The sequence below is a fragment of the Otolemur garnettii genome, unplaced genomic scaffold (assembly GCF_000181295.1).
Source record: "Otolemur garnettii isolate 467f Iridium unplaced genomic scaffold, OtoGar3 scaffold00127, whole genome shotgun sequence".
NCBI classification, from domain to species: domain Eukaryota; kingdom Metazoa; phylum Chordata; class Mammalia; order Primates; family Galagidae; genus Otolemur; species Otolemur garnettii.
The window spans coordinates 496275-521298 of NW_003852522.1; the positions used below are offsets into that span (position 1 = coordinate 496275).

Below are 25024 nucleotides of genomic sequence, written 5' to 3' on the forward strand. Positions count from 1 at the left end.
TTTTCTGTTTTAGTAGAGATGGGGTCTTGTTCTTGCTCAGGTTGATCTTGAACTCCTGAGCTCAAGCAAGTGCTGGGATTATAGGCGTGAGCCACTGCGTGTGGCCAGAAATGGTTTAAATGGTTAAAATTATACCATAATTTTTCTTAAAAGGCCCCTCTGTCTTCTAGGAGATCCTAGACTTTGGAGACAGAAGGGCCGTAGGGCAATTGGGAAGTGGTCAGGGCCCAGGGTTAGAGAGGCAGACGCTGAGGACAGATGGGTGGACAAACGCTGGCATGTTCTAGAGGCGTAGACAGACCAGAACCTACTTCTGAGTTGGGTTTTAGGGGTAAGGGAAAGAAGTTAAGGGTTTTTAACTTCTGGGGCTTGGGCTGATATGGGTGGGTGGGTGCTTTGTTTTGGTGTGGTCATACTAAAGGTGCCCTGGAGACCCCCTGATGGAGATGTAGGGGGGAAGAGAGGGGCAGGGCTGGAGGGCAAATGTGGTGGTCATCACAGTATAGGAGCTGTTCTAAAGGTGTGAGGTTGGATGGGAAGAGGCCCCAGGACTCCTATCTGGAGTCCCAGCATTCCAGGGTGTAGCCTGGGAGGTGCAGAAGAACCCCCCACTTTTAGATGGTTGTTCCTGGTGTCCTGACTGGCACCCTGCTACAAACAGCACCCTTTGATAGATCCTGTTCTGGCCCAACATGCAGATAGACTGCTGTCCTTACTTGTACCCTACAAATCTGCAGAGCTGGGGAGCTACAGCCAGGAAGCTGAAGAGAAGCTCAGGGGTATACAGCAGGTATGAGGCAGAGTCAGGATCTAGACTCATGTGGTTTGGCTGCCTCCAGACCCTGCTACCTGGTGGCTTCCCCACTATTTTAACTTCATCTAAGCAGTTGAACTTCCTGCTCTGATGCATGGTACAGGGGGAAAGAACACTCTTCAAGAGCCTGAGAGAGGAGAACTTTTCAAGCTGGGGTCATTACCTCCCCTGAACCTGATCATGGCTATGACAGAAATAAGGAAGTTAATATAATGAAGAGAGCCTCCCCACTCCCAATGTGAAGTGCTGTCAGATGATCCAGAAGTGCCACAGGTAGAGTCTGGTCAGGGCTGCCAGGGGACACATGGCTGTGGAGTGGGGACTTCCTAAAGGTTTGGGCTGTGAGATGGGACAGAGAGTTGCTGTAGGCATGGGGAGGGGGTATTCAGGGCTGCCCAGCAGATATTACCTTTCATTTCTCACATTAGGAGACCAAGCTGTGGAGGGGATTATTCCTGCCCTGTGGATGTGCCTCTCTGATCTTTATTTATTGAGGATCTATACCAAGTCCCTGCCTGCCTCAAGGGGTTTATGTTCTTGTGAGGAAGGCCAACAACATATCTGTCAATATAAAAAAGGTCATTTTAGTTGGAGGTGAGAGCTGTGAATTAAAAACAGAGAAAAGGGCCAGGTGTAGTGGCTCACATCTGTAATCCCAGCACAGCATAGCAAGACTTTGTTTCTACAAAAAACAGAAAAATTAGCCTTGCATGGTGGCTGACCCTTGTAGTCCCAGCTACTTGGGAGGCTGAGGCAGGAGGATTGCTTGAGCCCAGAAGTTTGAGGTTGCTGTGAGCTATGATGCCACAGCACTCCAACCCAAGTGACAGAACAAAACCCTGTCTCAAAAACAGACAAAACCAAATAAAACAGGGAAAAGAATGGCAGATGAGGACAGCAGGTGTATTCTGGGTTTGGGGGGGGGCAGGGTAAGTCATCTTGCTGGGGTGACCTTGTGTTTGTGCCCTGAATGATGAGAAGCTGCAGCTGATGTCTGGGGATCCTGGGAGAGGCTTGCAAAGGGAGTAGCCCAGGCAAAGGCTTGGGAGCGGGAGGAAAAGGAGGAGGCTGGGGTTGAAATGTTCTAGAAACAGGAGGGAGGAGGCAGGGGGCTTGGTGGCACCAGATCACTCATGTCCTTGAGGCTGTAGTGAGAAACCAAGACCCTAGCAGAGAAGCTAGGAAAGGCTAGCACAGAACGGTTAATGCTTGGGTCAATGTCCCTTAGCTCTGAGTAGCGGGTAGGTTAGGAGGGCCAGGAAGAAGGGCCAGGACAACATCTAGGTGTCATAAGATGGTGGTCTGGTCCTGGGTAGTGGTGCTGTAGGCCAGAAACCTTCAGGTTGGTGAGATACTTTGCAGGCAGAGAGCCTATAGGATTTGCTGATGGTGCCTTTAACAGGGACTGCAGGGAAGGTGAGGAATTAGGACAGATTCCTAGGGTCTGAGATTCATTTGACAAGTAATTCATTGCTATGCGCCAGGCCTGTTCTTTTATTTATTTGTTTATTTTAGAGACAAGAGTCTTACTTTGTCACCCTCAGTAGAGTGCTGTAGTGTCATAGCTCACAGTAACCTCCAACTCCTGGGCTTAGGCGATTCTCTTGCCTTAGCCTCCTGAGTAGCTGGGACTACAGGCACCTGCCCCAATACCCGGCTATTTTTTGTTGCAGTTTGGCCGGAGCCGGGTATGAACCTACCATCCTCGGTATATGGGGCTAGTGCCCTACTCACGAGCCACTGTGCCACCCCAGGCCTGTTCTTAAAGTTAGGTATATGACCATGAATAAAACAATTTAATGGGGCGGTGCCAGCCCCATATACCGAGGGTGGTGGGTTCGAGCCCAGCCCCTGCCAAACTGCGACAAAAAAATAGCCGGGCATTGTGGTGGGTGGGCGCCTGTAGTCCCAGCTACTCAGGAGGCTGAGGCAAGAGAATCGCCTAAGCCCAAGAGCTGGGACACCACAGCACTCTACCAAGGGTGATAAAGTGAGACTCTGTCTCTTTAAAAAAAAAAAAAAAAAAAGAACAACAATTTAATGATTCCCTGCCCTGTGAAGGGAACATTTCATACACCAGATAATAATTACATCTGAACAAAGACCTGGGGAAGCCTGCCATGTGGATAACTGGTGGGCAGAGGAAGCAACAAGTGCAAAGGCCCTGCCCCAGGTCCCGGTGTGGCTAAGGAATAACAGGAGTGGCTGAAGCAGAAATGAGTTCGGGGAGCTCACTAGGCCATTTGTTAGACTTCACAGGGGCTTTGGTTTTCAGGGGAAACAGTAGTTGGGGCTCTGATGAGAGATCTGGAAAGTATCGGCTCAGTGGTGGAGACACTAGCAGAGCCTGGGATAAGACAGGCTGTGGTGACAGCCAGAGAGGACAGAGGGCCCCACTCAGTGTGTGTCTAGCAAGTTCCTGGAGGGACTGATGCCATTGGGCTGGGGCCACACCTGGGGAACCAGGGTGTAGTTAAGGAGAAAGCTGAGGGTGGACATCTGGGTGTGCAACTTTAAGAGGATCTCGGGGAAACCGAGGCAGTGAGGGAGGTGAAAAGGTGCCCCTGGGAGGGAGGGAGGAAGAAACAGAGCTACTATGCTCAGGGACAAAGGAGGGGAGGGGAGGGGACACAGCACCCATCCTCTCTTGTATACCCAAGTCCCCCAGGGAGGACAGCATCCCCCCTTACACCACCTGCCAGTCTCCAGTTTACCCTAGAGAAAAAGGGGACTCAGGAGTCCTTGGTTCTCGATCTGTGGCGCCAGCCAGCTGGATTCTAATGAGCCACCAGAGTACAGGAGACAGGAAGTAGGGGGCTGGGGCCAGAGGTTGGACTCATGCCCAAGACTGGGAGTCTGCAAGTTGGGCCAGCCTGCCTGGGTCCTGACCCAGGAAGACAATAGTTTTACCTTTCTCCTTGCTCATGGGTGAGGGTGCTGAGTGGGGAGGTCAGGGTTTGGGGATGGAGAAGAGGCTTTGGGGATGTCCACGGCCTTCCTGGGACATCTTGATGAACTGCCCCCAGAAGGAGCTTCCAGGAGCTTCCAGCAGGGAAAAGTAGAAATCTATTTGGTCAGAGGTACCAAGATGGATGGGTCTTTTCACCAGGGTATAGGAAGGGGGTGCCGTGTGGCTACAGGCCTTGCAAGTTGAATGTCAACCTCTTGGGGCTGTAGGACAGAAGCCTTTGGCCAGCAGTAGGAGAATAGAGTGGCCTGGAAACCCCTGCGCCCCCTCACTCTCCCTGTCTTCCCCTAGGCTGGTGGGCCAGGCTGTGGTGCCCACCAGGTGATGCAGAGCAAGGGCCCTTACACAGGCCACTGAGAGTCCCGGACGTGCCCCTGGCTGCCACCATGGCCCGCCTGGCCGCAGTGCTCTGGAGTCTGTGTGTCACTGCCGTCCTGGTCACCTCAGCCACCCAAGGTAGGTGCTTCTGGGACTGGGGAGGGGCCACAGCTTTCAAGAGGGAAAATGAAATAAGGAAATCCTCTGACGTGGGGAAGAGCCATAGTCCCTACCCCACCTAAGACCATGGCTGGACCAGGGTGGAGGAAGACTCAGTGTACCCTTTAATGCTACCAAAGGGTCCTGGTGGCCCCCTGGCTGTCCTAGACCATCCCCTCGCCCTCAACAAGTCAGCCAGACCAGGGCACCAGCAACCATCCCGCTGTAGCCCCTGGGACCAGGATAGGCCTTCCTGGTGAGCTGATGCTCTTCCCTGTGTATATATGTCTCTCTCTCCCTGTGATTACATCTCCAAGGCTCTCACTGGGAAGAAGGCTTAATTAAAGCATGCTCGCTGACGTTTATTTAAAAACAACTAATTACCCAGCTCAGCCCTATGCTGGCCCTGAGATCCTGCACACACCACAATTAGTGCCCCAAGCCTGCCTGCCCATCCTCATCAATTACTATCCTCATGAAGAGCTCAGGTGGGGGCAAGTGTAAGAAGAGAGGGGCAAAAAAATAAATAAATAAATAAGAAGAGAGGGGCAGAGAGAAGGGGACTACTAGCCCCTCACCCTGTGCTATGCCTCCTGCCTGCTCCACCACCCCTATCTGAAGGGCACTGGTGGTGGACCCTGTTCCAGCTCCCAAAGTGGAGGGGACTTTGGCTATGCCCTGGGGCCTTGGCACTTTTCTGGTCAGCCAGAAGCCTCACCCGCCGGTACTATGTTCTTTGTCCATCCAGGTCCTGCCCCATAGACCCAGCTGACTCAGAAGGGGCCACTTCCACCCCCAGGCCCATCTGAGCCATCTCTCCACCCCCAGCCCTCCCTCCCAGCCCTGGGAAGGCTAAAATTAGATAAGGAGGCAGATGGTGCTAGAGGAACACATGTAAAACTTTCCCCTCACTAGGACTCAACTCACCCCCCAAAACCCCAAGGGCCTAGCTGCCATACCCTTGGGTATCTAGTTGGCATTGGGAGGACCAGATCTCTGAAAAGGCCTGGCTGTGCTGCCACCACACATGACTGCCCTCATGAAACCCAGAGGCGGTCATTCCCTGCATCTATAAGCCAGAGTCCCTACATTGGAGCATCGGGGCCCCTCTCTGTATCCCCATGTCCCACTATCAATCTGCAAGGCCCAGATGGGACCAGTGTCCTGCCAGCCACTGCTGTTGTGCAAAGACTAACCGCCTTAATAATATTCATAACAACAGTAATTAGCATTCATATCATCTCACCATGTATGGCTCACAAACATTAACACCCCAGATCCATTACAGCAGCCTGTGAGATGGAAACTGTTCTCACTGCCCCTCACAGGAGGGACAGAGGCACAGAGACAGTCAGTGACTTGGATGAGGACCCAGCCAGGGAGTGGCTGAGCTAGGATTCCAACCCTAGCCAGTTGTCTGGCTCCTGAGGCCAAGCTCTCAGTCCCTGTGCGACACAGGATAATGGCTGACGTAGAATAATATAGTCTACACCAGGAGCTGGGCATGTCCCTTGATTGTCACAGTGACCTAGAAGGTCTCTCAGATAATGATTGGGAATCACCAAGGCACTTGAGCAGGGTACCATGCTCAACACTTCTTTAAAGAGCATTTTCTAGAACATGGAATCTCTGTGGTATGATGCTGGACAGGTGCCCATTTTCCACATTGGGAAACTGAAACTCAGAGAAGTTATAGCAGTAGCTCTGCAAACTTGAGCATGCATCAGAATCATCTGATGGACACATAGCCCCAGAGGCTGCTGGCCTCCAGCAATTCTGATTCAGAAGATTCAGTGCAAGGCCCAGAATCTGCATTCTGAAACAGGCAATGCTGCTGGGCCATACCATACCTGCCCTGTCACCTGGGATGTGGCACAGCCAATCTCTGTGGTTTTGTCTAGAAACCTAAGCACATTCTTGGGCTTTGCTCCATGTGCAGGGTGGTGTGAAGTCAGGAAGATCCCTAGACTAACTCACTTCTGACACCCTCTGCAAGGCAGATATTACACTCACAGTAACAGTTGACCACAGTGAAAGAAAGGGTACAGATTATAATCAGCCAAAGAAGAGGGGCACGCAGGGCAAAGTTCAGGAAAGTTTCCTGGACAGAACTTCCAATTGTCCACGGCCAGGCCAGTCGAGCCGTAAACAGTGTTAACCCTCCTGGCAGTGGCATATGACAACATGCATGGTGTACCTCCAGCCTAGGGGGCTGCCCTGAGCCTCAGTGTCCAGGGTCCTTTTCTTCTTCTTTCCACATGGCTGACCTCAAGCTCCAGACCATCCAGAGGTCAGCTGATACCAGGTGACCCAAAGTTCTCACCCTAAGTTATATTGTTAGTGTGTACATTTGCTAGGGCAGCTATAACAAAGTACCACATACTGTGTGGCTTAAACATAGAAATGTATGGTCTCATACTGCCAGAGGTGAGCATCCTGAGGTCCGGACGTCAGTAGGGTTCGCACCTTCTAAGGCCTCTCTCCTGGGCTGGATGATAGCCATTGTCTCCCTGTGCCTTCACATCATCTTACCTCTGCCCATCTCACTGACCCAATTTTCCCTTTTTATAAGGACCCCCATCATGTTTGATTGGGGCTTACCCTAAGGCTCATGTTTAAGTACTAGGAGGCTAATGCAGGTGGATCGCCTGAGCTTGGGAGTTCAAGACCAGCATGAGCAAGAGTGAGACTCTTATCTCTACTAAAAATAGAAAAACTACCTGGGCATTGTGGTGAGCACCTTGTAGTCCCAACTTCTTGGGAAGTTGAGGCAAGAGGATCACTCGAGCCCAGGAATTTGAGGTTATTGTGAGCTATGATGCCACAGCACTTTACCCAGGGTAATAGAATGAGACTCTGTCTCCAAAAATAAATAAATAAATAAATTTGACTACCCCTGTAAAGACCCTATCTCCAAATAAGGTCACATTCTCAGGTAACTGGGGTGAAAACTTCAGCATATGAATTGGAGGGTGCACAGTTCAACCCATAATTTACTACAAACTGATGTGGCCCATGAGGCACAGAAGAGACACATTTATTGGGAAGGACATTCCAAGGGCTTAGGTATCACTTCCTAGGAGCTGAGGGCAAAGGCCAGACTCTTTTGGCTGGAGTATATCCTTACTACACAGGTGGGCACACAGAAAAGCCCATTTTATAGCTGAATAAACTGAGGTTCACATCACCAGCATCCCAGACACAACCGAGCTACAAATGGCACCTTGGCAGCCAACAGGGTTTTCCCCTCCTGGCCTGGGCACCCCTAAGCATGACACCACAACCATCCCCCCATCCTCTTTGCAGGCCTGAGCCGGGCTGGGCTTCCGTTCGGGCTGATGCGCCGGGAGCTGGCATGCGAAGGCTACCCCATTGAGCTTCGGTGCCCAGGCAGCGATGTCATCATGGTGGAGAATGCCAACTATGGGCGGACGGATGACAAGATTTGCGACGCTGACCCTTTTCAGATGGAGAATGTACAGTGCTACCTGCCAGACGCCTTCAAGATCATGTCACAGAGGTGAGTAGGCTCCTGGGAGGGTTTCTCAATAAATGCTCACTTCCAGCCCTGGTCTCCTGGCTGGCATACACCATTTAGTCATTCATTCATTCATTCATTTATTTATTTAGTGAGACAGAGTCTTGCTTGTGCATGAATGTGTGTTTTGTGAATGTGTCTAAGTGTGTTTAAGTGTGAGCAGGTGTATGGGTATGGATGAGTGTTTGTGTGTGACAGACACACATTGGGCTTCTTCCTGTTTAGGGCCTCCTCTGTGCCTTTACACTGGCTGTTCCCTTTCCCTGGAATTGTGTTCCTGGACATCTGTGTGGCACCTTCCTCCTCTTACATTTTGCTCTCTTTACCTAACTATCCTTCACAAGGGCTTCTTCATCACTCTCTCTTTTTTTTTTTGTTTGAGACAGAGCCTCAAGCTATCCCCCTGGGTAGAGTGCCGTGGCATCACAGCTCACAGCAACCTCCAACTCCTGGGCTCAAGCGAGTCCCTGCCTCTGCCTCCCAAGTAGCTGGGACCACAGGCGCCCGCCACAACGCCCGGCTATTTTTTTTTTTGGTTGTAGCCATCATTGTTGTTTGGTGGGCCCAGGCTGGATTCGAACCCGCCACCTTAGGTGTATGTGGCTGGCGCCTTAGCCACCTGAGCCACAGGCGCCGAGCCCATCACTCTCTCTACAACTGCAGCACCCTCTTTCCTGCTTTCTCTGTCTCCTAGCCCTGCCTTCCATCCACATTTCTGATATTTTACTTTATTGTGTTTATTTTGTGTTGTCCCTCACTGGGCTGTCAGCCCCTTGTGAGACAGGGAGTTTTGTCCATTACTGCTGTGTCCACAGGCAGGTAGGTACACAGCAGGTGCCTATAAGATGTTTGACAAATGTCTGTGAGAGTGCAGGTCCTGGAGCGTAGAATGGCAGAGGGAAAGAGAGCTGGGGCCAGCTCAGAATATATCACTACGTCAGGGGGAGGAGGTCACTGCAAGCTTCAGGAAAGTTTTGGGAGGGAATGGGTGTGGTCATGTGGCTGAGACAGGTGGGCTGGGCTAGACTTCCTCACTCACCATTTCTCTCTCAAACTTCCATCCCTTCTTCCCCCAGCAATCCCACCCTACTATCCCCCTTCCTGTCTCCTGACTCCTGTGACTGGGCATTCCCAGTCCAGCCTTCCAGCCTTTGCTTAGGCTGTGTCTGCTTCCCTGGAATCCCTTCCTCTTGCTTTCCCAAATGCTTCTCACTCATTCAGTAACAGCTCTGGGGACTGTTAATCTTCACATCTCTCCAGTATCTAATACTGCATCTGGCCCAATTCTATTGCCCATGGAGAATACTCAGTTCCTGGGGCGGAGGAAGTAGAGGGAGCAGGGAGTGTGATGAGGCCTCTGGAGCCACATCCGGAAGGAAGGACTTGGGGGAGTCTCAGTCCTGCTTCCTCTCCCTTCAGTCTCCTGCCCCCACAGCTCCACTGTCAAAACCTTGGGGGTCTTTGCATTGGTTAAGGTTACACTTAAGCTGCTCTGACGGGACACCCCTGAATAAATACATGCACCTAAACAAGATCAGAGTTTGAAAAACACTAGGTGCCAACACCAACACCCTGTCTCTGTTCCTCCCAGATCCCAGCCCTTAAAAGGCCCTTAGCCTGCTAACTTTCACCTCATTGGACAGAAGTAGGTAGCATGCACTTTTGCCTACAAGGGAGGGGAGTCTGGGATATGGTGTCTCTGGCTGGAAGCCCAGTGGGTTTTTCTTTTGTGTTTTTCCTTTTTTAGTGAAGTGAGAAATAAACAAACACTATTTAATTATTTACTAATTTACTTTATTTTGAATTGGCAGGATAGTGCAATTTGTTTTTAATGGACTAAAGTTAACCATTTTAAAGTCAATATTTCAGCAGAGCCCAGTAGCTCAACACCTGTCATACTTGCACTTTGGGAGGCTCAGGCTAGAGGAGCATTTAAGAGCAGGAGTTCATGACCAGCCTGGGCAACAGAGTGAGACAGTGTCTCTACAAAAACTTAAAAATTTAGCCAGGCATGGTGGCAGGTACCTATAGTAATAGCTACTAAGGAGGCTGAGGCAGGAAGATTGCTTGAGATCAGGAGTTGGAGGCATCAGGGACCTATGATGAGGTCATTGCACTCCAGCCTAAGCAATGGAGCAAAACCCTACCTCTAAAAAATAATTCAGTGGTATTAACCACATCGACAGTGTTGTACAACCACTACTTCTAGAACATTCCTTCACTCCAAAAGGAAACCCAATACCTGTTAGCATTCACTTCCCATTTCCCCCCCAACCCTAGCGCCTGGCAACCACTGACCTGTTTTCTGTCTCTATGGATTTGCCTGTTCTGGGCATTTCATGTAAGTGGAGTCATACACCATGTGGCCTTTTGTGTCTGGCTTCTTTCACTCCGCATTGTGTTTCCCACCTTCATTCATGTTGTCCTGTATATTGGTGCTTCGCTCCTTTTTAAGAATAATATTACTGGCTCGGCCCCTGTGGCTCAAGCAGCTAAGGCGCCAGCCACATACACCTAAGGTGGCGGGTTCGAATCCCCAGCCCAGGCCCGCCAAACAACGATGGCTGCAACCAAAAAATGGCCAGGCGTTGTGGCGGGCGCCTGTAGTCCCAGCTACTTGGGAGGCTGAGGCAGGAGACTCGCTTGAGCCCAGGAGTTGGAGGTTGCCGTGAGCGTGATGCCATGGCAGTCTACCCAGGGGGATAGCTTGAGGCTCCGTCTTAAAAAAAAAAAGAATAATATTACTATATGGGTATGCTGTGTTTTGTTTATCCATTCACTTATTGGTGGACACTTGGGTTGTCTCTACTTTTTGGTGATTGTGAATAACCCTACTGTGAATGTGCATGTATGAAGATTTGCTTAAACATCTGCTTTAAGTTCTTTAGGGTACAGCAGTCTCCGTTATCCATTGGGGATACGTTCCAAGACCCCTAGTGGATGCCTAAAACCACAGATAGCATGGAACTGTATATATACTGTTTTTTCCCCATGCATACCTAAGATAAAGTTTAATTTATAAATTAAGCACAGCAAGAGATTAACAGCAATAACTGCTAATTAGGCTGAGCTTGGTGGCTAATGCCTATAATCATAGCACTTTGGGAGGCCAAGGTGGGAGGACTGCTTGACTTAGACCAGCCTAGACAATAGCAAGATCCTGTCTCTATAAAAAGTAGAAAACCAGTCCAGTTGTGGTGGTGCACACTCCTGTAGTCCCAGATACTCAGGATGCTAAGGCAAGAAGATCATTTGCACCCAGGAGTGTGAGGGTGCAGTGAGATATGATGACACTACTACACTCTAGCTGGGGTGACACAGCCAGGACTTTTCTCAAAAAAAAGGAAAAACCTAATAATTAAGTTATTATTAGTAAAGTATTAATAAATAAAATAAGAATTGCTTGAACACAAGCACTACAGTACTGTGACAGATCTAATAATAGAGACGGCTACCGTGACTAATGGGCAGATAACAGATACAGCATGAACGTGTCCTGGAAAGTGTGAGATCTCATCATGCTAATCAGAATGGCATGCAATTCAAAACTTAAGAATTATTAATTTCTAGAATTTTCCATTTAATATTTTTGGACTGAGGTTGACTGCAGGTAACTCAAACTATAAAAAGTGAAATCACAGAAAACAGGGACAAGTGTACACATCCAAGAGTGAGATTGCTGGGGTAAATGATAACTAACTTTTTGAGGCCTGTGTTCCAGCTGAGGTGGGTGGATATGGACAGACCCTCCTGTGTCCTGTTCCCCACCCTCTTCTTTGTGTCTCCCTCCATGCTGGATCCTTAGCCCTTTCTTGTTTAACACATACTGGTTAAGGGCAGGGTTGAAGGGGAGACACAGGGATCCTCACTGCCCCATACCTGTTGGGAAGCCTCTCACACTACTTCCTCCTGTATGCCCACAGCCTGCCTGAGCTAGACGTAGCCTACTCTAAGAAAGGAGGAGGACCCTGACTGTAGGGACACACAGCAAATTGGCACAACTTTTTGTTGTTAAATAGGTTCCCCTTTACATTCTAGTCCGATTCCTCAAGAATGGCTTTTCCCATTCTCTACTGGCTGCTCTGGCTGCCAGTCCTTATAATAGCACTGTCCAAAAGGTGGGATGCGTCCACAAGATGATCTGAGTTGTACACAGCTGAAGCATTTCCTTGAGAGTATGTTTGCAAAGACACCACTTTATATGCATGGTTTCACGTGTATTCTTCTTTGGTAAACAATGCTGAGGCTTAAAAGTCGAATTTTACTGGTAATCCTAGCACTGGGAGAGGCCAAGGCAGGAAGATTGCTTGAGCCCAGGAGTTCAAGACCAGCCTGAGCAAGAGTGAGATTCCATCTCTATTAAAATTAGAAAAATTAAGGCCAGGCATAATGGCTCATGCCTGTAATCCTAGCACTCTGGGGGCCCAAGGTGGGTGGATTGCCTGAGCTCAAGAGTTCAAGACCAGCCTGAGTAAGAGTGAGACCCCAGCTCTAAAAATAGCCAGGCATTGTGGCTGGCACCTGTAGTCCCAGCTACTTGGGAAGCTGAGGCAAGAGGATGCTTGAGCCCAAGAGTTTGAGGTTGCTGTGACCTATGATGCCACAGTATTCTACGGAGAGTGATAAAGTAAAACTCTGTCTCAATAAAAAAAAAAAAAAATAGAAAAATTAGGGGGGTGTTGTGGTAGGCAGCTGTAGTCCCCACTACTCAGGAGGCTAAGGCAGGAGGATCACTTGAGCTCAGGAGTTCAAGACCAGCCTAAGCAAGAGCAAGACCCTGTCTCCACTAAAAACAGAAAAATTAGCCAGGAATCATGGGAGGCTGAGGCAGGAGGATCACTTGAGCCCAGAAGTTTCAGATTGCTGTGAGCTAGGCTAATGCTCTAACACTCAAACCTGGGAAATAGAGTGAGACACTATCTCAAAAAATAATAAATAAAATTCTTAAAAAATTCCAAAGATGTAATAATATCTATAGTATTCCACTCAGAATGAAAGTGATAAGGGGTGACCAGGAAAGCACTGCTTATGGGGTGATGCCTTTATCCTAGCCCTGAGCACTGTGCCTAGGCTGAAAATAGAAAAACTATGTTTGGCAGGAAAGAGACAGGCAGGAAACAGAAAACAATGCCCACATGAGGCCTTTGAGTTTGATTTCCAGCTCCATGGCACCTTCCCAGTTTGGGTGTGTCCTGTTCCTCTCTTGACCCTGGAGGCCCTCTGTAGCAAGATCACTTTCTCAGCACTCTGTCTCTTCCCTGCAGGTGTAACAATCGCACCCAGTGCGTGGTGGTCGCTGGTTCTGATGCCTTTCCTGACCCCTGTCCTGGGACCTACAAGTACCTGGAGGTGCAGTACGACTGTGTCCCCTACAGTGAGTCATCTTGTTCCTTGTGCGGATGCGGGCCCTCCCCCCACAGAGCAATCGAGGAGGAGATACCTTGACCCACCACCACACATGTACATGCATGCATGGGGGCTGGAGGGAATGGTGTGCCTGCTCTCTCCCTCACACCTTCCTTCTCCCAGATACCCTGGTTTATACTCAGGATCTATTCCCCTGCCTCACAGGGGGTATTTGTCCAACTCCTTACTCCTTCACATACCTCTTGCTCGTTTACATGCCCCCAGACCATGCTCCTGTGCTTTGCTTGGCACATTTACATCTCTCTTCTCCCTTGGTCTTGCTATCTTTCTCATCCATCTCCCTCCCTGCCCTGTTCACACCGTTCTCTTCTTGAGCTCCTGCAGGCACCTTCTTCTTCCTCTCATTCATGCGGCTGCTTCTTTTAACTCCCTCTCCTTCCTCTCATCACCTCACTCCCCACATGCCCCCACTGCTCTTCCCAGTTGTGGAAGTTGGACTGTACACTCGTAGAGAGGCAGATCACCCTCTGAGGGCTGGTAGCAGATCTGGTGCCAAGGGCTGGGGCATTTTCAACAGATTCATATCTCCCCGTTGGTTTGGCCATTACCATGATAGCACTTCCTGTCTACAGAGGAAGTGCTGCCATGTTAGACTGAGGGTGGCCTCTAGGAAGCCTGAGGAATGTGATATGGAGAGCCAGAAGCCTGGCTGTCTTACACCTGGCAAAGGGGAGCAGACAAAGACAGGGTCTCTCCTCCTCAGCACCCTGCCCTTAACATTGCCCTTCTTTCCTGCCTTTTCTCTTCCCTCCCTCCTCCCCATCACCTCTTCCCTTTCCTCACCTGCCAGGCTCCATGTAGCCAACCTGGAGGTGGGACCTCTAGGCAGAGGGGGGAGGAGGCAGGGCCACCAGGGTGTCTTAGTGTGGTGGGCAGGGGCAGGGAACCAAGAGACCCTGTAACTCTCCCCTCCCGCTGCAGCCTTTGCCACCCAAACTTTGATTTCTCCTTGCAGGTGACTCGATGACGCTGGGGGAAATAGGATCCCTTATGTGCTTCCATAATTTTCTTCTTTTACCTCTTGCCCTTTCCTTTCAGCACCTGTGGACTTCAGCCACCATCTGAGGGGGTCGCCCATCTGCTCCTTGAAGCCTCCCCACAGCACTGGGGACACTGCCCATCCCCATGGCTGGGGCAGCAGGGAAGGCAGGCGGAAGGCATTGAGCTTAGCACAGAGGGAAATTCAGATGGGCCTGAGTTTGAGGCTCAGCTGGGCTCTTGAATTTTTCTGGCTCTGAAATCTTGAGCTAGTGACTTAATTTCTCTGGGCCACTGCAGGAGGCGAGAGTCTGTAAGAGGATGAGAAGCACTTGGCCCAGGGCCGGCCACAGAGTCCACTCCTAGTGTCAGAGTTTTGAATGCTGAGTATATAATAAACTCCCTGAAGGCAGAGTCTCCATCTTCACACCTCAGCGCCCAGACCTATGCCTGGTTCAGGATGTGCTCAGTAATGGTATGGATGCTTTTTCAGCCAGCTGAGTCCGTTCATTTACCTGTGATGAGGAGGGAGAAATCAAAAGCCATCCCAGGGATTCTGTGAAGGTAGAGACAATGTGAGTAAAGTTTGCATGTGCCCAGAGCCATAGGTGCGAAGGAGACATTTCCTGCTTCTGCGAGCCATGTGGCCTTGGCCACCTGGCTTCACTTCATTGGGCCTATATAGACAGAGTTCCTGTCTATTGACAGTTCTCAAAAGATTGCCTGTATGGTGCCTAGCATAGGTCCCAGCACCTTGTAAACATGGGACACTTGTTACTCATTTCATATTTTGCGACTACTGATAGTGTCTCTCATTAAATATTTTTACTTCTGTGGTTATCAAAATAAAAATTGCAACAGATGATGAACCTAATGCCCTTGGGACAAGCAAGATAAAGGGCAAGAAAAATTCCCTGGTCCAAGTATAGTTTAAAGCAAGTAGATAGCATCCAAATGATGAAGCAGGAAAAAATCTTGAGGGCCTGAGAGGAGAGCTACTGAGAGACCTTGGAACTAAGCCCCTGAAAGTGGTCCAGGAGGCACAACCTACAGAGACCAGGAGGGCTCTGGGGACAGAGGGCAGGACAGGGGGAGAGCTAGACTGAGCCCTCCGGAAGACAGGACACACATGTGCACACATGCACATGGTGGATATCTGGGGCAGAGCTGGGGGACCTCGCTGGCTCCTCATCCTCCAGAGGAAAGGGGCTGGAGTTATGAGGTGGGGGACAGAAGGTAGCTGAGAGAATAGGGAGGCTGGGCACCCACTTGTACCTGAAATGTTTGCTGAGCACCTCCTGAGTGCCAGGCCCTGGGTGAGGCGCTGGGAAGGGAGCCAAAGACTGCCCCTGCGGAGCTCCCTGCTGAACCCTTTAAAGGCATCCCAGCCAGAGGTTCCTGAGGGGCCAGGACACAAAGCTTGGAGGGGAGCGGCCTGGGCAGCTGGCTGGCCCGGGGCTTAAGAGGCTGGGGTGACCCCAGTGCTGGTGAGGGTGGGTGGTAGGGGGCACTGGATGCGTGGGGACCCCTCCACACTGGAGAAGCCAAACTAACGCTGGATTTGCCTTGCAGCTGAGCACAGCCTAACCACTCCCCTTCCTCCCCCAGGTGCTCCCGCCCACTGGGCAGCAGGCAGGTGCAGTGCTCCTGGCTCTGGGGGCCCTGGGCCCTGGGTTGGGCTGAGCAGAGAAGCTGAGCCTCCTTGCCTTGTCCCAGGGGAGCGTGGGAGCGTGTCTGTGCCCCGATCAGCTGTCCTGCCCAGTCTGTGTCACCTGCCCCAACACCTCTCTGCCTGTCTCCCCTGCCCTGGCTCTCTCTGAGCCCCAGGTGCATCTGCCTGTTTGCCTCTCTGTCGTTCTGTGTCTGGCTCTGCCACCCTCTCTCTGTGTTTGCTTTTTCTGGGTTATAAGGGTTTGGGGGTGACTCAGCGGGACTTGGGGCAGCAAGCACAAAGGGAAAGGGGTTCAGCCTATTCTCTAAGCCAGGGGGGTACCCAGGCCCTGGGAGACCCTGAACCCCATCCCCTTGGGCCCCTGGTTCTAGCAGCAGGAGGGCAGCAGGCATGGTGGGAGAGGAGCTGATTGGCCTTTTCACCCCACCATTTCCTGATGTCCCCCCAACCAGACCCCAGCTGCTAGCTGGGGGTCCCCCCTCCCTGCCTCCTCTGTACCTGAGGGCTCTGTCCACCTGCCTACCTGTCCCCTCCCCACACACCTGGTGTCTCTTTTTGTCTCTTCCCTCCTGTGTGGCCCCGTCCCTCTGACTGTCTCCCTGGTACCCTCTCGCCCCACTTTACCCCAGAGGAAGGGACTTGGGGGTGGGGGACAATCTGATGCTACTACTACAGAAGGGGTTGGGGAAGCAGGAACGAGGAAGGAAAGGAAAAAGGGGGCATGTTGCCAGAAAAGAAACAAAAGCAATTTAATCTCTTTTTTTTCTCTTTTTTTCTTGCACATTTTTTTTTCAATTTGTTTTCTCTCTCTCTTCCGATGCTTAAAGTAGAAGTGGAGCAGAAAGGTAAACGCACTGTTACCAATGCTAACCCCTAACTCACACTTTGTTCTACCTGTGCCATACTTATGTCACCCGCCCTACTCTCCTGGCCCCTTCTTCTCCCCCAACCCCCACTTGGTCCAGTTGCTATTCCCCACCCCGGGGTGTCCTCCCCGGTGGGGCCAGCCCCAGTGCAGCCACGGGCCTCTGCACCCTCCAGATATCTACGGAAGCTCCTCTCTGAGCTCGGGCAGGATTTTCTCTCTCCCTCTGCCTGCTTTTCTCTCTTTCTTTATGCCTCTCTCTCTTTCTCTGTCTCTCCCTGTCCCTCCTTCCTGGTCCCTGCCCTTGCAGGGGACCTGACCTTCTCTCATCCTTCTTTTGCCTCCTTCAGGAGAAGTTTATAATTGGGTGGGGAGGGAGGGACTCCCTCCAGGGCGGGGGGGGCACTGGGTGAGCTGTCTCTCTCTCTTTTCTCTTCCTCTTTCCCTGCACCTTTTTATAACATGTTTCTGGTTCAAGGGAGGCGGGATGGAGGGGACATCTTCGTTTTCCTTTGGGGGAGCAGATTTCTCCTATCTCTTGGGCTCCTGGTGGCTTAAGTTCTTGTGGTTTGGCGTTTCCCAGAGCTGTTTTGGAACATGGAGCACCAGCCCCCCCAATCCCACCCCAACCCCCGTTCCTGGCCAGCTGAGGGCCCCAGGGAGGGGTGTCAGCTGTCCCCAGCCCTGGGTGGGGGTAGCCTACCAAAAAAAAATGAAGGGAGGGGGCGCGGGTGGGCCTGATGGTGGGGGGAGCGTGGGGTGGGGGAGCGTTTTCTCTATTTCTTTCACACTTGCAAAGCTGCAGTCAGGGTTTCTTCTGGGCTGTTGTGGTTAGAGGACCAGGGAGAGGGGCGGGGGAGAGGCACAGTCTGGGGACTTCCACAAATACCGTAATTTCTTGCAGAGAACTCCACAGCAAATGGGGCTGTCCATTACTGGGGGAGGTGGGTGTTTCAGCTGAAGGGATTTGAGGGTGGGATATCTGTCTGGGATTGTAACCTCCTCCCCAGAAGATTTGGGAAACTGACAGATCTGAGGCCACAGCAAGGACATCCTTTTTGACTTGAAATTACGGTGGTCTGTGGAGCATCCCCTGTGAGGGGCGTGGGGCGGGGTTCCTCTGAGCTGCTCCCCTCCCCATCCTGCCCCCATCCCCATCTCAGAGAGGCCTGGGCTGCCAGCCTGAGGTCTGCCCCTCGCTGCACCCCTGCACTCTCCCTCTCTCTCTCTCCTGGCACCAGCCGCTCTTCTTGCAGGCCTGTGTTGGTGGTTTGGATGTAGCAGCATTGGAGATTTTCTCTTCAAGGAGGGGTGGGGCAGGTGGGGGGCAGGGGAGCGAAGAAGAGGAGGTGTTGGGAGCTTGGTGCTGGGGAGGGGTCCTCGCTGTCCAAGGCCCCAGACAGACCCTTCCTCATCTTCTCCCCCTTCCCCCAGGGTGACCTAACCACATTTTTCCTTCCCTGACACCCTCTTACCAGGTCAGGCTCTGAGATCTCCCATTGTCCCCTTCACACACAGACATATCTCCTCATATGCCACACACCTGCAGGGGGCCCCGGCTTGGGCAGAGGGGAGACCCGGGGCACAGAGGAAAAGGGAAGAGACCAGTGTGCTGGACAAAGGGTATAGGCTGACCCCTTGGGGGTGCCAGGGACAGGGAGATGGCCAGGCCCTAGGGTCTAAGCCAGGATCCATGGTGGCTTCTGCCCACCTCTGTGCCCCAGGCTCCCTTTCCCCTACAAAAATGGGACATGCTTCTGGCTGTTTTGTGCCGTGAGATCCTTAAGCCAAGCAGCCCCCATGCTGTAAAAGGCGGGCTGTGTATCTCCCTTACCCTCCAGGCCTGCTGGAAGTGAGGAGTGGTCCCTGCCCAAGACCTTCCTGCCACCAGGGCTGCCGCCCAAGCCGGTGCCAGGTCCCAGCCTTCCCTGTACCCCTTGCTGCCAAGCAGGAGCAGAGAATTCACTGCAGACTCTCCCACCCCTACCCTGGAGACCTTGCCCCAGCCTGCCTGTGGGTTCTGCTAACAGAAAGATAAGAGGGAGGCCCAGTCATCCTGGATGGAGGGGGGCCTGGCCACACCAACCCCACTGGATCATCAAGGGGAGGCCAGGAGTAGGTGGCGCTGGGATGTGTCGGGGCAAGGGTGGGCAGGCCAGCGGCGGCCAACGAGATGCAGTTGAGGTTTTCCTCCTTTTCAGGGAATGGGGGGGTGGGGCGGGGCCCCCCACCTTTCTGACATCAGCGATGCCTTGGTCCCTCCTCCCGAGCCGGGGATGGTCGCAGGTAAATCGGGATCCGGGCAGGGGAGGTGGGGGGACCTGGCTGGGGCGGGCTGGGTCTTTATCCTAGCACCTGGTTCCCTCCCTTGCCCCCTCTGAGCCGGACCTGGGACTGCCCCCCTGAGGGACCCTCAGTCGGGCCTGGGCCTTGGAGTGAATTCTCTGCTCACCCCCCTCTCTCCTCCACCAGCACTAACCCTTTCTTCCCAGGTGGTCTCCAGCACGCCCTCACCCAGCCCTTGGAGCCAGGACCTCGCGAGCCCCCCGACCCTTGTCTCTCTTCCCTCCGCGCAGCTCTCCTTTCCCCTCCCCAACTCTCCTGGGAGTCCTATCCCTCTCCATGTCCCCACCCCCCATTCCCTGTGCACCAGTGTCAGTGTCTACTGCTGAGCCAGACCCCATGAGAGACCCTGCCGGCTGGGGGCAGGACTGGGTGCCCTCACGGAGGGGCTGGACTCTTCCATTCCCTATCTTAGCCTGGGAGCTGCCTCTAGGAATCCCTTCCTCAGCTACTGCCTTTGTGGGTACTGGGTATCGGGGGATACAGATAATCAGAAACCTGGGGAGAGAGTTGATGCCCCATACCTTCCCCACCCTGGAATAGGGGACGCTCCTGACACCCACAATGGGTACGGGAACATCACTATCTTGCAATTTTTGCAGGAGGAAGAGAGTGGAGTTTAAACAAAAAAAAAATTAAAAATCTCTATCCTGGTTTGGTTGGTGAAGGATGGGACCCTGGACTCCTAGCTCTTCCCTAGGGGGCCAAGAGGAAGGAGAAGGGACCAGGTGCTGAGTACCTGGACACCAAAGCTAGGAGTGACTGCAGTAGGAAGAATCTTTGTCCACCCTAGCTTAAATCACACCAGACCATCTCTGGGAGGGTTCTTACCAAACTCCCTCTTCCCAGCCTGTGGGGTCTCTAAGCAGCCAGGGAAGGGGAAGGGCACCACTCTACCCCAACTAATCCCATTCTTAATGGCTTCCAGGGTTCACATCTCCAGGGAGAGGGGCAGCTGGGCTGGGCAGGGGGAGGGGGTCCCAATCTGGAAACCCCCTTCCCATCACCAGCCCTTCCAAGCAACCATGACTGCAGCAGCAGGAGGGGACAACCTGGGTCCCCCCTCAGCAGCTTGATCAACTTGCCTCTTCTCCCCTCTCTTTCCCTGTCTGCCTCTACCTCTCCTCTGTTACCCCCTCCCTGCCCTCCTGCCCTGCCCAGTCTTCGTATGCCCAGGGACCCTGCAGAAGGTGCTGGAGCCCACATCCACGCATGAGTCAGAGCACCAGTCTGGCGCCTGGTGCAAGGACCCACTGCAGGCGGGCGACCGCATCTACGTAATGCCCTGGATCCCCTACCGCACGGACACTCTGACTGAGTACGCCTCTTGGGAGGACTACGTGGCAGCACGCCACACTACCACCTACCGCCTACCTAACCGTGTGGATGGCACTGGCTTCGTGGTCTACGATGGTGCTGTCTTCTACAACAAGGAGCGCACGCGCAACATTGTCAAGTATGACCTGCGGACGCGCATCAAGAGTGGGGAGACAGTTATCAACACCGCCAACTACCACGACACCTCACCCTACCGCTGGGGGGGCAAGACTGACATCGACCTGGCAGTGGATGAGAATGGGCTGTGGGTCATCTACGCCACCGAGGGCAACAATGGGCGACTAGTGGTGAGCCAGCTCAACCCCTACACACTGCGCTTTGAGGGCACATGGGAGACAGGCTATGACAAGCGTTCGGCATCCAACGCCTTCATGGTATGCGGTGTCTTGTACGTGCTACGCTCTGTATATGTGGATGATGACAGTGAGGCAGCCGGCAACCGCGTGGACTACGCCTTCAACACCAATGCCAACCGCGAGGAACCTGTCAGCCTTGCCTTCCCCAATCCCTACCAATTCATTTCCTCCGTTGACTATAACCCTCGTGACAACCAGCTTTATGTGTGGAATAACTACTTTGTGGTGCGCTACAGCTTGGAGTTCGGGCCACCCGACCCCAGCGCTGGTGAGGATGGCTCCATTGGGGGGGGGTGCCTGGGTAGGGCGACTTTAATTTGTCACCTCTATTTAGACCTGCCTATTTTCCAAAAGATTCCGTGGTACTACTGGGCAGGTAGGGGATTAACCCAGGACTTGGCTTCTTTTTTTTTTTTTTTTTTTGAGACAGAGCCTCAAGCTGTCCCCCTGGGCAGAGTGCCGTGGCATTACAGCTCACAGCAACCTCCAACTCCTGGGCTCAAGCGAGTCTACTGCCTCAGCCTCCCAAGTAGCTGGGACCACAGGCGCCTGCCACAACGCCCGGCTATTTTTTGGTTGCAGCCATCATTGTTGTTTGGCGGGTCCGGGCTGGGGATTCGAACCCGCCACCCACCTTAGGTGTACGTGGCTGGCGCCTTAGCCGGTTGAGCTATAGGTGCCGAGCCAGGACTTGGCTTCTAACCACTGACATACACTGCCACTTATGGGAGCTTAGGCATCTTTAGTCCTTTTTAGCCCTTAAATCCACCAAACTCTCCGGTGAAGCCCAGTGTCTATAAAACAGAAAAGCCAAGCTGCTGCTGTTGCCTTGCTCGAGGCCCCCCCATAGTCTCATTTTACCCCCTCAGCTGCCCTAATCCAGCTCTCTGCAACCTCAGGTCTCCAAGGCTGCTGTCATAGCACCTCATTTGCAAAAGGGGGAAACTGAGATCCCAGAGAGAGGTTGCAGAGACTAGAATGAGCTAGAACAGAGTGGGAGGTTGTGGTGTTCAAAGCCTCTGGATGCCTCTTAAGCAGCCTCTGCTCTCTGGACTGCTCTCAGACCTCAGGGGACATACAAGTAGATTTTTACCATCTTTTGATACTTTATTGGTCCCTTGGGTATAAGGGATTCTATGGGCACAGAGAGGCCAGGGCAGATCTGTCCCTAGACCCAGGGGTTCTCAGGACACTTTTCCCTTTCAGGGGGCAAGAAACATGCTTAGTTGGCAGGGCCCAGAGCATGGGGGTGACCCTGTCTCATATATCCCTCCCTTCTAGGCCCAGCTACTTCCCCACCCCTCAGCACAACCACCACAGTCCGGCCCACACCTCTCACCAGCACAGCCTCACCTGCAGCCACCACCCCGCTTCGCCGGGCACCCCTCACCACGCACCCAGTGGGTGCCATCAACCAGCTGGGACCTGACCTGCCACCAGCCACAGCCCCAGCTCCCAGCACACGGCGGCCTCCAGCCCCTAATCTGCATGTGTCTCCTGAGCTTTTCTGTGAGCCCCGAGAGGTACGGCGGGTCCAGTGGCCAGCCACCCAGCAGGGCATGCTGGTGGAAAGGCCCTGCCCCAAGGGCACACGAGGTGAGTACAGAGCTGGGCTATCTTCACTGTGGCTGCCAGGGGACGTGGGGGGCATGTTCCATGAGCAGCTTAGTACAGATGCACATACAGGTGGCCTTTCCTGCTGGAGCGGGGACTTTCTGAGAGCAGGGGTCATCCAGAGTTCCCAGCACAGTGACTCAGTCAATTCCCCAGGCTGTACCTGCACAGCTTACAGGGAGCCTACATGAAGTGACTTGACTCCCAGCCTCAGGCTGACCTGGGACAGCACTGGGAACAGCCAATTGGAAGATGGGGGCTGAGTGCTCTAGAGTCCAAGGGGAGGGTCAGAAAAGGCTTTGTGGAAAGGGAGCCTTCTGATGGGCCTTGCTGGAAGGTTCTAATTCTGGTAGTCAAAGACAAAAAGGGAGCCAAGAGAGAGAGCTCAGCACCAGTGAGGGGTGGCTTATGTCACCAGAGAGCAACACCTCTCTTGACTGTCTGGCCTGCTTCATGTCTGTTTTTCCATGTTCCCCTCACCTCTCTCTTCGCCCACATGTCCCTTGCTCTCTGTCATATCCTTTTCCCCTCCATCGGCCCATCCTTCTCTCCTACCCTTTGGCTCCCTTGTCTGTTCCTGTCCGTCTGTCCCTGCAGGAATTGCCTCCTTCCAGTGTCTACCAGCCCTGGGGCTCTGGAACCCCCGGGGCCCTGACCTCAGCAACTGCACCTCCCCCTGGGTCAACCAGGTGGCCCAGAAGGTACCAGCCACCGCAGCCCCCCTGCAGGCAGGCACATTTGCTTGGGCCCAGGGCCCAGCATGGGTAGTGGAGCAACTGGGGAGACAAAACATGGGCTGGCAGGTCTGGAAGGCAGGACTGTGGGGTCCCTCCCTCCCTCCCGGCCTACAGAGGGAGCAGAGACAGACGGGGTGGGAAGGGGCCGATAGGGAGAAGGGGGAGCAGAGAAAGGGGTGGGAGGGGATGTACAGGGAAGGGGAGAGGAAACATTGGGGAGAACAGGATGGTCCCTGATAGAGCTGGGGTCCCCCCTCCTCCCATAACTTCATGCAGATCAAGAGCGGAGAGAATGCAGCTAACATCGCCAGTGAGCTGGCCCGCCACACTCGGGGCTCCATCTATGCGGGGGATGTTTCATCATCTGTGAAGCTGATGGAGCAGCTTCTGGACATTCTGGATGCCCAGCTGCAAGCCTTGCGGCCCATTGAACGCGAGTCGGCTGGGAAGAACTACAACAAGGTGGGACCAGGCTGCCACCCACACAGTGCTTCATCAGAAAGGCAGGACCTGGGCGGTGCCTGTGGTTCAGTGGGTAGGGCGCCAGCCCCATATACCAAGGGTGGCGGGTTCAAACCCAGCCCTGGCCAAACTGCAACAAAAAAATAGCCAGGCATTGTGGCAGGCACCTGTAGTCCTAGCTACTCAGGAGGCTGAGGCAAGAGAATCGCCTAAGCCCAGGAGTTGGAGGTTGCTGTGAGCTGTCTGAAGCCATGGCACTTTACCGAGGGTGATAAAGTGAGACTCTGTCTCTACAAAAAAAAAAAAAAAAGAAAAGAAAGGCAGGACCCCAAGGGCTGTTGGGCCTTGTTCCTGTGCTGCCCTGGGTGGTCCTAGGGGTTGGAGATCCCTAAGGAATATCTCCTGCTGAGGGTCTAGCCCCAGACTGGTGGTAGCCACAGAAGAGCAAGCTCTCCAGGGCCCACATATGATAGTGCTGGGGTTACCGGGGGCAGTGCCCAGAGGCCCAGCCTAACACTGCCTGCATCTCTTTCCGTAGATGCACAAGCGAGAGAGAACTTGCAAGGATTATATCAAGGTGAGACCCAGAGAGTCCCCAGCATAAGGACCATGGGTTCCAGTTCACTGAGGCACTTGGGGAGGTGGAGGTTGAGAGTGGGGCCCCAGAGCCTGCTCCAAGGAATGAAAGGATATTGGGGGACTCATAGCACTGCTGTCCCCCACCCATACAGGCTGTGGTAGAGACAGTGGACAATTTGCTCCGGCCGGAGGCTCTTGAGTCCTGGAAGGACATGAATGCCACAGAGCAGGTGCACACAGCCACCATGCTCCTGGATGTCCTGGAGGAGGGTGCCTTTCTCCTGGCTGACAATGTCAGGGAGCCTGCCCGCTTCCTGGCTGCCAAGGAGAATGTAGGTGAGTGCTACTGTCAGTCACCCCTGGGGAAGGTCAAGCATGAATCTTAAACTGTGAGGGGGGCTGGCCTAGAGACCACAAAGGATGGCCCTGGTCCCTCTTGCCCTCAACCTTGGGCCTCGTTCTTTAGCCTGAGTCCTTGGATGGGGTATAGACCTCACGTGCCTGTGCCTTGCCATCCCTGTCCCCACAGTCCTGGAGGTCACAGTCCTGAACACAGAGGGCCAGGTGCAGGAATTGGTGTTCCCCCAGGAGGAGTACCCAAGAAAGAACTCTATCCAGCTATCTGCCAAAACCATCAAGCAGAACAGCCGCAATGGTCAGTGTCCCCCCAGGCCCCTAGTCCTGTGCTGATATCTCTGCTCCATTTATGGAGAGCAGTAGTCCTGAACATTTGTCAGCTTTTATCCACTCGAACTAATGTGAAAAATAGAGGAGATTTGTGGGTCCCTTGAAGCCCTGCAGAATGTTGGGGTGAGCCTTACTGCTTGCAATAGCCCAGTGGGTCCTCACAGCTCAA

General features: G+C 53.0%; 1 protein-coding gene across 1 annotated transcript in view; it reads left to right on the forward strand.

Annotated features, from left to right (window-relative positions):
* Positions 1-25024, forward strand: part of ADGRL1 (adhesion G protein-coupled receptor L1) — a 47059-nt gene that overhangs the window by 12712 nt on the left and 9323 nt on the right. The window contains exons 2-11 of the mRNA XM_023518063.1: positions 4074-4238; positions 7566-7779; positions 13062-13171; positions 20244-21044; positions 22058-22372; positions 22988-23091; positions 23404-23589; positions 24128-24166; positions 24321-24504; positions 24698-24823. Of these exons, the coding sequence (XP_023373831.1) occupies positions 4169-4238; positions 7566-7779; positions 13062-13171; positions 20244-21044; positions 22058-22372; positions 22988-23091; positions 23404-23589; positions 24128-24166; positions 24321-24504; positions 24698-24823 (2149 nt within the window). The 5' untranslated portion in view covers positions 4074-4168. The remainder of the gene's footprint in view (positions 1-4073; positions 4239-7565; positions 7780-13061; positions 13172-20243; positions 21045-22057; positions 22373-22987; positions 23092-23403; positions 23590-24127; positions 24167-24320; positions 24505-24697; positions 24824-25024) is intronic.